Genomic DNA, 12,910 nt, shown 5'->3' with positions numbered 1-12,910 from the left:
TAGGCATTTCTTGTTAGAATCCATTCCCATGATTGTTGTAAAGGCTTTTCCCGTTGTGATTTGTGTTCTGTGAATGCTATAATCAAGCTTGGATACCACTATGACTGGAAATGTAGAAGCAGTCATAAGATGGAAACAGACTGCAATTATTTTTTTGCATGTATGCATACATGTACTGTCTCTTTAATGCTTGGGACCAACTTGGAAAAGAAAGAATGAGGAAGCAAAATATTTGTTCCAGGTGAAACCCCCGTTCTTGTGTACAATGAAAGATATCTAAAAGAGAAATAAGGATTATGTGTTTTATTTCCACTGACAGTTTCTGTTGGAGATAAGTTTCTCAGGTTAGAAACTTCGGATAGTTTTTGTCTTTGTTTCTGATTTGTGTCTGTAAGTTGCTATACGTTGTATTAAAAAAAAAAAAGGGGGGGGGAGCAAATCAAGGAGGTAGGTGGTGATATGTGAGGAGATAGCAGTAATATGTGAAGTACCTCAGCAAGAACTGTAGGGAAGGATGGAAATGTCTGTAGAATTCTATTTATAAATTTTAATGAAGGCTAACTGAAAATGCACTTCTTTGTCCAGTTTCCATTTAATCATCTGACAACTTTGATTATTTTACTTTGAGGAGTTAAAAATCTCATTACTCTGCTCTAGAGCTTCCTTAATTCATGTGTCTTTATATTGTATATTTTGATATTCTAAAAATAGGGTGTTTTTTAGCAGTTGCAGTAATTAGCACGTAGAATAGCACACTCAACAAAAAAGTGGAAGGCTGCATAAACATTTATAAAGTATTGAAAGATTTTAGTCTTTTTTTGAACAAATTCTGCCAAGTCTTGTTTTTAATGAAGGTCAAATGATATTGTAGTTTTTCTGTGCATAAAGCATGCTAACATATTAACTGGTTCTGTGTAGTACAGTCATATTCATTAAATGTTTCAGACTAACTTGAGGTGTATTAGTTTGGACAAAGTGTATTCACAGAACTTTGATTTAGAAAATAAATTTAATACAGTACGAACAATAAATCAATGAACAAGCATGTGTATGAGGAGGACCACAAAGACACATAATTATGTTGTGTTCTTCAGACAAGATTCTGGCCTTGTATATTTGAGTGTAAATTGAGAGAAGCTAATTTACTCATTTATTTTGCAGGAGCTTAGTTTTTAAGGGGTTTAGATGGCGCATAATTAAAACTGGTATTTCAGAGTCTTCTGGTGGTTGCGACTCTTGCTCTGCTCCCTTTCATCCTCAACTGGAGAGAAATTTGTGTATGTGTTGCATATTATACATAATAGTTTAAATTACTTTGATGTATAATTTAAATTTATCAAGTAGTTACACTGATCATGGTGTAGAAATTTGAAGTGGGTAATGTTTTAGGATTGTCATGCTTTTATATCGGTTCTGGATTTAGTCTAATAAATCTAAATGTAATAGAGAAGCAGGGCAGAATACCTTTTGCATTAGTGAGCTGCTTTCAAACTTGAACATTTGAGACCTTGAATGTACATTTAACCTCCTACACTCAGCGTGAGTCAGAAGTATTTTACTGTAATCTAAATCTTTTGCATGAAGAAATTATCTTCCCACTCTGTGATGGGGAAATTTACATTAACTCGAAGTCTGAGAGATGCGAATAAAATGTCCACCTACCTGCTGAGTCTAGCCTACATTTTAGTTTTGGGTTATAGCACAGACACATGAACAGAAAAAGAGGCATTCATCAATAGTTTTGCAACATTACGGTTCTTTGACTTCTATTTGTCATACTGTTGAATGCTGCTATGAAGTGTTATTAACTGCAATGCAAAGGAAGTTACAGAATTGAATATGTAAAAAGAAAATAATATTTTTACCCAGATTTCCATAATACGCTATACAGTCCAGCAATTTAAAGGCTACAGGTCAGCTTGGATATGAAAAAAGCAAGAGAAAGATTTAGTAGAAGTAGAATTCAGGTTTTAAGAAATGTCACGCCACCTACTTTCACGGCTGGATTCTCTCCTCTTACCTTAAGATCATCCCTGGTGTACTGTTACACGTGTAGCATATGGTATATGTATTCTCACATGTCATAGAGAATTATTTTTTTTCAAGGATTTAGTGCATCACAAAGAAGGGAGGCAACATACAAAATATTTGCAATACTACAATATTTTACTTGTGCCATTCAGTTTCATCAGATCTTCCATATGCATTGGTTAAATCAAGAAGGGATGACTTGTTTCTACTTCAGGAAAGTCTTAAAAGAATTTAATGGGCAAACAGCAGTCATTCACCAGGAGCTGTCTATCTGCATGCTGAAAATGTCATAAATAATGCACAAGATAACATCTCTGAGTTGAAAGAACAGTAGGATTGGCATCAATTTTGCTTAATAGAGCATCATACGCAAACTAGACAGTGATACCTAAAGCACTGACAAAATCCATTACATTTAAAATGTATACATCTCTTATTTGGAGGCGTTGTGTAAACTTGACAACACTTTTACTTTTTTCTTTTTAAAGTCTGATTTCAGTTGCACTGAGATTAATATTATTTTTCTTCTGTTCCCAGAAGGTGATGAGACAGGAGTGATGGATAGTCTGCTTGAGGCCTTACAGTCAGGAGCAGCGTTCAGAGATCGCAGGAAACGAACACCAAGGCCACAAGGTAAGATGCTTTCTAAAAACTTTCAGTCATAAACTAAGTGGGCAAAAGATGTTTTGCAAAGATTTACCAAAAGTTTTCACTGAAGACCTTTGAGCTACTGTTGGTCATTGAGCTACTGTGAAAACTCAGCATAATATTTGTGATCATGGATTTTTAACTTGATAGCTCTAGCTTCAGCTAACCATGGGCTCGAAGAGGTGACAAAGGTTCCTGTTGTGCTTGAAATGGCATTTAAAACATTCCTGCACAAAGTATGCTTGTCTCAATCTTTAGTACCATGAGTATAATTAATTTATTTTAGATGACACTGTGAAAAATATTAGCTTCTTACACCAAGAAGAGCTTGAGCATATAGCTAATAGTCTTTTTCCAATACAGGTCTTAGATATGTTCTGGTTTGGCTGGAAGCTGTAGTGCGTCTAGTCATAGAAGTCGAATTACAATAAAGTAGCTTCACTTTCTTGAGGGAGACAGTTGTAGTGAACTTAGTCTGGTTTGCTGGTTTAGTCTGAACAATTATTTTTTCCTGCAAGTTTAGTTTTGAGAAAATTTGAGAGAAGACAAAGCAACTGTGGTGTTTCCTCTACACTGTTCTCTCTTTATGATAAACCAGTTGCATACACTTTGTGAATTGCATTTACTCTGCATTTAACTTTCATCAGAGCTCATGGTAGAATGCTGTATTTTGTAATTTTTCTTTTAAAACATGTCTTACAGTAAAAAATAGTCTTAAATATTTACAGTTGAAATAGTATAGTTATTTTGCATAAAAACAGAAGCCTGTGTTGGTTATATACTGTTAAAGGTTTGGCCAAACAGAGGCATTTTATAAAACAAGCCATGTATATCTACCTGATCCTCAATGACCTAGGCTTAGATTCATGCTGGCTGATTATTTTTTTTTATAGAAACAGAAAAGTAAAGGCAGGTTCTACTACCCTCTTTCATCTGGCTAGCAAAGATGGTATATAATTATTTTTAATTTGCCATATGCCTGATCTGATGGAAAAATAAAAATAAATTACATAATTTGTTCATACTAAGAAATGAATTCTGCTACAGTTCCAATATCTTTCTTAATTCAGAGCTTGTTTCTGCTCTCTGATCAGAACTGAAAGAACTCCTCGATCAAAATGTTTTTTCCATATCTTGAGAAATATCAGTGTGAGAGATGGTCTCTTTGTGTTGTGGCTTGAGGAGAGATTTGTCACCCAGTGGTGACAAAGAAAATCTTCCCAGGGACCAGAGAAGATTGTGCACAATCTGCTGCAAACCGAGATGCCTGAGCCTGAGTCCAAAACCCAGTGACCTCCCTGCAACAACAGGGGCAAAGCTAATTCACAATCCCTTTTGTTTCTCTTCTGTTTCACACACTCGCTTTCTTTGTGTTTGAAATGTCGTCGTGTCAGTTTTTATTCTAGTGGGGTCTGGCTGTTACGTTTGAGGAGTTGCTTGACTTAGGGGAACTTACTGTGAGAAAAGGTCTAGATGATCCACTTCCAAGCTCTGGGCAACTCCAAATTTTCTCAGAAATGGCTATAACTATTACATAGTTTCAGAGAATAGCTAAAAGTTTAGACAGGAGGCAATAAATGTTAGTCCCAGTCAAGTATCTGGCATAAACTATGTAAATTTTCTCATGTGATTTAGGGGCATATAATACATGACATACAGTCAGTAGCTTGTCTGCTAATCAGAAGATACTTAAAAATATGGCTCTGACATCTCTAAGCAGTGAACCATAGCATTAAAAAGCAGGGATCACTATTGCAAACTTCCGTATCTCTCCTTAAAAAAAGGAAGAGACAATGACAGATTTCTCATTGATACCATCAATAGACCGAGTGTTCCAGAGAGTTTCATCCAGTGAGATTTTTGTGGGCAGTTAACTCCATGCCTCCTGTGCTTCAGTGGAAGAAAGAAAAAGTAAATGAAAGTATGGGGAGAAGAGACTGGGGCGTTTCTGGGCTAGCTGGGTCATTTGTTTGTGATTGGCAAGCATACAGCAAATGGTATAGCACGGTCTATACACGGTGCCCAGTGTAGGTGTTTTCTGTACATTATTGGTAGCTTGCTGCACTCTCTGTAGTCAGCACATATACTTAACATATAGAAAGCTATAGTTGCTGCCATTTTGAAAGTTAGACTTGTAGAGCAAGGGTTCGAGCTTGAACTTGTCTTGGTAGCTGTCATGGTCTGAGAAGAAAAATAGATGTTTTCTGCCTGTTTGGACAGAGATTTTAGTTTTGTGTGTCAGACATGGCTTTCTCACTGCCAGTATCAGTAATTAAAATCTAGTGAGGAGAAAAAACAACTTTTGCTTGCTTAGTTTTTGCAGTTTTGTTAATTACTTTGTATTTATTAATTACTTGGTAGCCCCTACAGAAAGCATAAAACCAAAGCAAAGTAAAAAAACTTGCAAACAAGAAAATGCCCCCCAAAAACGTTCAGCAGTACAGTGAGTTCACTTGTGTACATTTTCATGTAAGCTCTAGATCTGTCTTGTTGCAAACTTGCTTATTCTGTTTGCATCTACTCAGGGTGAAAATGAAAACTATAGAAGGTTACAACCTTCTCAGTGGTTACAACCAGTAGACCATGAAAACTTGGCTTTTGTTGTATTTTCTTCCAGTGGTTTCACAGAGTAAATTTAACTTAAACGAGCAAACTGTAGCTTCACTGCTAGTGGCATTCTTGATCAGTTTGACTGAAAAGTAAAAACGAACAAACACAACAGAAAACAACTTTCCACAAGAAAAACCTCTGCACTGGCATGGTTTACTGCTGCCTTTAGGTGAGTAGGTTGGACGTAGGAGGTGATCGCTTCAGTTGGATAACGGATCTCCAATTGCTACAGGCCTACAGCTCCCCTAGAAGAATGTCATTCTACCAAAGATACCTGTTCAATCAGCCTTTTTTACTGAGGTCACTGGTGTACCTTGTAGCATATATTTGCACTCACATGGTCATGTCTTTAAAATATTGAAAAGAATAAGGGTCAGACTGAGTGGGTAAGAGATGGAGACAGTAAAGGAATGGGGCTCTGTCTATAACGGCAGCCTTGTGCAGGGGGAGCTACTCAATATCGCAGTTTTCCTACTGGGCAAAACAATTTTGGTGAAATGTACAGACAGGTTTAGATTAGAAAAGTAGAACTCATTTAAAATATGTTTAACTGCATTGTTTTTGTTTGTTTACTAAGCCTGTAAATGAAATGCTACAGTTTAATGGGTTGCATTATAACTGTAGACTTTTTCAGTAAAAATCTTTTTGTTATCAAGTCATGGAAGTAGTAATAAAAAAATTCCTGTCCTCCTCCTCCAGTTTTTCATTTCATTGTACTCATATGTGTTCTTTGTTATGTAGGCTTTTCAATGTGAAAAAAAGTTTCTGCGTGGTTTCTCTCTCCTAAGATTATTACTGTATTTTTATTGTTCCTAGCTACTGGATTTTAAGCATAGAGAAGCTATAAAATAATAATTAGAAATCAGTGTCCAGAAATGTTACTTCCTCTTCCAAAAATATACTTGCTTTTTGCAAGTTTGCTAATATTGGAATGAGAGAACGGTAATAGAGAATGGTATTAGCTGGCATTCATCACAGGATACACGTTTAAAATGGGTGTCCAGCACTACTATTACACCAATTATCCCTGACCTTTTTTCTGGCCTTAGGGTATGATATTATTAAAGATGACTGATTCAGGAATATTTTCTCTCTAATATTAGTTTAAGCAAATTTCTGCACAGAGCTAACTATTCTGTTAGGATTCTTTCTGTTAAGCTGCCAAATTTTTTGCCGTGGAACTTAAGTTTAATTTTTTCAGAAGTGTTAATAACTAATGCCCTCTCCTATATATCCAAACTATTGCAACTGCAGTCATAATACGTGCTAATTAGTTCTTGTAGTCTTTCACTACTGGGAAAGCATAGCTATAAGGAACATGCATGCAGGTTCTTTCTGCTTTAGATTTCAGCGTACAGTACATTTATCAAGTATTTCATGTGTTCTGTTAGTACACAAGTTTTGGGTTATTTTTCAATCCACAAATCCAAATCAAATCAGCAGAGCGCGATGCATAGTACACACAATTTAGGAACTTCTGAATTTGATGTTATTGAGAGTTGCTACGCTGTCATTACTATTTCCATATTAGCAGAACACCTGGAGAGTGAAGGAGAAAGAATGAACCTCCCGTGTTCACTTCCCACATCTTATCTGAATCTTTTATGCAAGGCATCTGAAGCGCCGACACCACTTCTTTAACTCTTGGAAGATAAAAAAAGATCTGAGGGAATGGAATGTTACTACTTTTTAATGACTTTTCATAATTTTTCAGATGGTGGCCAGATGCTTCCTTTAATTTAAAACATGCTTTCTAAAAAAATAAATTAGGAGCATACTTTACATTCAAGTTCATCAGAATTCTAATAAAAAGGTTATAGTGTTAGGAATTTTGTGTCTTCTGCTTAAAGACATAGATATGCTTAAAGAGAGACTTCTATATTTACCTTTGCATTGATTATGTTAAATAAATTATGGAGAGTTAGTTAGGTTTCTGGGTGCTGGATCTGTGTTGACCTAAAACATATTCAAATAAAAATCTTCAGTCAAAGTATATCTGCCTCACTGAAAGCATTGTGAATCATTTTGTATGTGGCAGTTTTGTAAATGAATTGGTTTTTTTTTTTACATGCTTACATCTGTTTGTGAATTGATGAGAGGATTTACTAGTGTTAAAATCCAAAAATGTGGTAGGTGCACTTTTAACAGATCATTATTTGTGCTCAACTGAAATGGGGTTTGAGTAGCCTTGATTGCTGTTATTCAGTTGAGTCTGTTATTGTCTTTATCATTAAGTATGTGTTAGGAAGTTAGAAATATCCATAATGGTCTATAAAAATGATAGTCTCAAGTTAAAAAAAAAAAAAGTATGTATTTTAAATGTATTGGGACCATTTTTAAACATCCTGTGGTAAAGAACTAATATTCCTATTATTATGTTCAGCTAGCGTCTCTTAATTTTTTGTTATCTTACTTTGAGAAGCTGAGTGTTTAAAAGCGTGTTTTGCTATCTCAGTTATATAATGGAGGTTTTTTGCTTACAGTCAGGAATCGTGGACTAATGAGACTTACGCGTATGATCTAAGTGCTTCAGAATTATCAAAACCATAATAATGAGTTAAACAAGGATTGCCAAAGAGAAATGTATTGGTTTTGCCATCGTGGCATTACTGTGAGATTTAAGTTTGCTTTTATTGCTAAATATAAATATGAGTTGTATAAGGGAAAATCTATTTATAGTATCATTTAAATCAAGTCTTAGCAAATTACTTTAGTCCAGAGAGCTCCATAAACATAGGTATTTGTGGTGTAATCTCTTTTTATTGGGTATGCATTTTGGCCAATGATTTTTGTAATTAAAGGACTAATATTAGATAATATGTTATTCTGGTGGCTTAGCATGAAAGCAACAGCTGTAGTATGTGGAGGTTTTACTTGGCGTTTCAGAGGAATTCTACTTACAAGCAGGGTGAAGAAGTGGTAAAAAAGGGAGGGGGGAAAAAGGAACTAGAGCAGACTTGAACCTCCAGCCTGCTTCGACTGGGTTCTCAACACCCTTCAGCTTGCACGGACCAAGCAGGCCCTGCAAATGCCGTGTGACCAATAGTTGTATGGGCACAAAGACAAAAGTTCAAGAATTGTATATATTCGAATAACTGTTTTCAGCCGTGTTACTGTGTTAATTATCCTCCTCTAGAGCAAGTGTTGAAGATTGGTTGTTTTTCAGATTGATCTTGGTTTGCATGAGATTGTTTACATTTACGTGAATGGTAAACTAGAAAGATGTAGAGAAGTGGTATTGTGAACTCTAAGCTTTGCATATGTTGCTGCTTTATCTGATTCTAAGCTGTAACTTTTTTTATGAGACAAGAATTTTATCTAAATAAATGAAAATATGCCATGAAGTGTCAATAGTATATACACGCTAAAAAATGTCCTTCAGAAAACTGGTGCTATGTAGTTGTTACTAATTACATCTGAGTTTGTCATTCATCTAAAGCATTGGATTACTTACACAAGGCTAAGGAAAGTTATGTGCCTCTTGCTTTTATTATTGTAAGTGCTTCAAAATGCATTTCAGCATAGTATGAAAATTTTTCTCGTTAAGTTCTTCTGGAAAAGTGTTATGTAAAATTTTACACTGAAAGTATGAGAACATTTTTCAAGTTTTAGTATTTTTAAAAATTAACACTGGTGTTACTTATCAAATTGAACTAAAATCCCAAAGTACAAAGTTCTTATTTTTTTGTAACTTAAGACGTAGTAGAGCGCCAACTTTTGAAGTAAAACCACATTGCCCATTGATGGTGATGAGAATTACATGGGAGGACTGAGGATTATTCTGCAGGCTCCTGACATTTCTAAGCTTTACTGTATAACATCTGAGCTTATGCTAGCCAGTTGCAGGACTTTGCCAGTTACTGCAGACGCTGAAACTGTTCTATTTTTTTCTTTAAAGTTGTTTTTGTCTGTTTCATCATAGGACTCTGCGGGTACCCAGAACAGCTATAGAGTTCGTACAGAGTCTGTATTATGGCATTTCTTTTTCTGGGAGTTGACTTTGCACAGTTGCTTCTGAAGCTCTTAAAAGCCTTTAGCATTCCAAAAGCCTTTTTGAATGTCTTATGCTGTGAAATAGGTTTTTTAAGAACTAAAACAAAGCTTTTATGAGAACCAGAGAATTGTTCATAGTAACTAGTCTCTCAAAAAGTGTCATGTAGAAGGAGGCTGCCAAGTCCATGTGGTAGGATTTTGTATGAGTTGGAAGTCACCTACGGTTCTGTTTTTTGTGGGTGTTTTTTGTTTTTTGGGTTTTTTTTTTCATGTTTTGTTTGGTTGTTTTTATTTCACACTGAATCTGCAAACTGTTTTAATGAGGTATGTCTTGCTAGTCCTACATTTCTAGAGATGGAGAGCTGACTTTTGGCTTCATCTGTATGAGGTAACTGGAGTTAGAGTAACTAATTTTACACACAGACGAAAGAAATTCATGCTTTCATTTACCAGCTACATGAGCAGCAATGAATGAAATGCAAGGCTAACTTAATTTGCATGTGGTCATTTGAATTTTCTTTATCAGCGCTGACGCTGCTATTGTGCAATTATTATGAAACACTTCTATTTGAAAAAATTTCTGCTGCAGTACTGTTTACTTAGGTAATGCATATTGGGTTTAATATTTTAATATATATACGTAATGAATGTGAAGGAAGGGAAAGGGATGAAAATCAGTGTTGCAGTGTATGACTGGGTAACAGATTAACTGACATTAGGTCAAAATTGTTATTTTATAGACAGGGATGCTTTCTATTCCATCCTAATCTAACACAGCTATGTTGGCTTCTGAGTGACCTGCAGCATAGCAAAGACACGTTCATCTTTCTGCAAAAGACTTAAGAGGCATTGCTTTATTTTTTTTTTTAATAATAGTTGAAGGAGTGAAAAAATCTTGTACATGTATCAAGAAAATAAGTTTCAGGTGTATTAATCAATTCCTTATAAACACTTGTTTATCAATATTTAATCTGTTCACTGACTTGGTAATTCTCATTTAGCTTAAATTTTACAGAAGATTGTTTCTAGACAAACATTAATAGTTTCTGATGGAAAAATGCTTTAAGGCATATTATACTGGTCAAGTTTCCATGTTCCTACTAAGATTTTCATGCCAAAGAGCAATTGAAAATATATTTTAGCATACTGTAATGAATGACTAAGCTGGAGAGTACTATTGCAAATACAAGATCAAAAAAATGGAAGTCAATGATAGACAACAGAAAATATCATTGAACAGAAAAATTTGCCTGTGAAAAAACAGAGTAGCTTAGCTGAGGAAGCAAACGAGTCTTAGAGTTATAGATGAGACTTTAAGTGATCTGTTATTTTTTTTCTATGCTTAAAATTTACTGTTATTTTTAATTGGAGGCATGCTACCAAAAAACCACACTTTGATCTTTGTAGCTTATTACACGTGGAAAATCTTAACAATTTAGGGGTATAGATTTTATAATACCATCTTGTCCTCGATTCTATTACTTTTATGCTTCTAGGAATTTAGGCAAAGATAATTTTAGGAAGGTATTTGGTGCATTGGCAATGTGTTGCCAGGTTTTATACTATGATTTTTTGCATCTTTCTCCAACGCATCTTTGGCCATTCATTCATAATATATTTGGCTAAAAAGGCTACAGATCTGACTTTGCATGGGAATGCACTTTTTCAGATTACATTTCCTGCTGTTGTGCTGTAGGCAAGTTTAAATTTCCGGGAGCATATTGAGACCTGGTCATTCAACATTTTTAACACAACTTCATGCCAGTATCTCCATTACATTTTTGAAACTGTAGCACACATGGTTCCTTTTAATTATTGCGCATTATTGCCTCAACATAATGTAGGTGAGCTGTTACCTTTGTAATATATGTAGTTCCAAAATTGCCCTCACATCCTAAAAACTGTCAGTGCTAGTTAATTGTAATACATTTGTACTGCTAGATTGTTTCAGTTTTAGTACTCTTATATTTTAAAGGGTGTCACAATTAGGATGAAGTTATTTTTAATGATGAATGAAAACAGATGTGAGATATTGATGGTGTAGGTTAATAATAATTATAATAGTGATATATTTTGAGTAACTCTAATTCCAAATCCTAGGGTAATCTATATACTGTAAAAACAAGACACCAAACTTGAAAGAGTTAGTTTTGCTTGGTCCTCTTCAAAAAATACTGCGGAAGATAACCTTTGATATGATTTGTTGTATTTGTCTCGATAGATCTCTGCATATTACACTCCTGATTACTTTTTCTGAGGAAAAAAGTGATATAGACTATAAAATTTTGTGATAGTGTTATAATTAGTATATCTGTCAGTGTGTGCATTAGCTCATCCTCTTTTACCCTCTCATGGAAGTACATAGCATCATAATATTTTTCTTTTAAAAACATATACGTACTGTGCAGTCTCTTCCAGATGGATGTCTAAAAATAAACAAGATACTGGAGTTATTCAAGTTAGATCTATATTATGTTTAGTTCTCATTTTCTCTGTGATTTCTATATATTTTTCTTCCATTTTCTGTTAATGCATTAGGTATTCTTTCTGTTGTTGAACAGGATTCTATTTAAATTATTATAAGTGAGGTATATATGTGTCTGTAACTCCATGAATAGATTACTGGAATGGAATGTCTGCTTTTCGGCATTTTTTCCCCACAAATTTAAGTTACAAAGAAAAATAGGCATATCACACTGAAAGGGAAAATGTTCAGTTACTCTGTGGACTTTATTTTTTCATTTTAAAGTGCACAGATTTCTAAAATGATAGGGGAAAGAAACATGACTTATTGACAGCAGGAGCTTATCTTCTGTAAGTGTTTACAGTGAGGTTTTTTTGGAGACCTTGGAACTACAGTGATATTATTGGTGGCTTATGAGACAATGCCCAAGGTAAAACTTCACTTCACCACTTATCAGGGGATGCGTGAAGGCTCTTGGGCTGAAAGGTTCCGTAGGTCAGGCTATAGAAGCTGTCAGTCAGACTGAGCAGATGAGAGAATGTGATTGGTTTTTTTTCCCCTTAATAAAAGAGGAAGAGAGAAATAATCCAACTTTAAGGGGGTGCAGCTTTTCCCTTCTGTAATCAAGCGATATTGTCAAATTATGTAGCTTTAAGCTCTGCAAGAATGACGGATAAAATAGAATTAGATGGAAGACACAAAGTCCTTGTGATTTCATAGAGCATAGTTTGAGTTTGAATTAAGTTGATTTGAGAAAAAGCTAAATTTCACCATTACAGGGGGCTGATTAAAATCTAGCAAGGCATTGACTCCATTATTTAGAAATTAACTAATTATTTCCTTACCAAAAATTTTTTTTAAAAAAATACCTGATGATTCACTCCTGAAAAAAAATTTATCGCTTTTGTCAGCCATTCCGAAGATGCTTCATAATTTCTTCACCTGTAAACACTACTCATTACAAGGTGGTTTGACAAAAGCATATTTTATTTTAAAATCATCTTTACTAGAGTGAAAAACCTTAAAAGGAGATTTACTTAAAAGTTTCATTTCTTCTCCTAATGGACAACCACTTTGAAGGAAGGTAGATTTATTTTTATGGAGACTTTTGAGTATTTGTTTTCTGTTGACATAATATAGTCTATTACTATGGAATATGCATTT

The 12,910-nt window shown here is 34.7% G+C and overlaps 1 protein-coding gene across 4 annotated transcripts in view; it reads left to right on the top strand.

Moving 5' to 3' along the window:
- DIAPH2 (diaphanous related formin 2) overlaps positions 1–12,910 on the top strand; it is a 211,122-nt gene that overhangs the window by 152,111 nt on the left and 46,101 nt on the right. For all 4 annotated transcript variants that reach the window (XM_065643073.1, XM_065643071.1, XM_065643074.1 and 1 more), the window contains one exon: positions 2,569–2,664. In XM_065643073.1, the coding sequence (XP_065499145.1) occupies positions 2,569–2,664 (96 nt within the window). The remainder of the gene's footprint in view (positions 1–2,568; positions 2,665–12,910) is intronic.

Source organism: Caloenas nicobarica, chromosome 12 (genome assembly GCF_036013445.1).
Source record: "Caloenas nicobarica isolate bCalNic1 chromosome 12, bCalNic1.hap1, whole genome shotgun sequence".
Lineage (NCBI taxonomy): Eukaryota > Metazoa > Chordata > Aves > Columbiformes > Columbidae > Caloenas > Caloenas nicobarica.
This window is presented reverse-complemented; position numbering and strand designations above follow the sequence as displayed.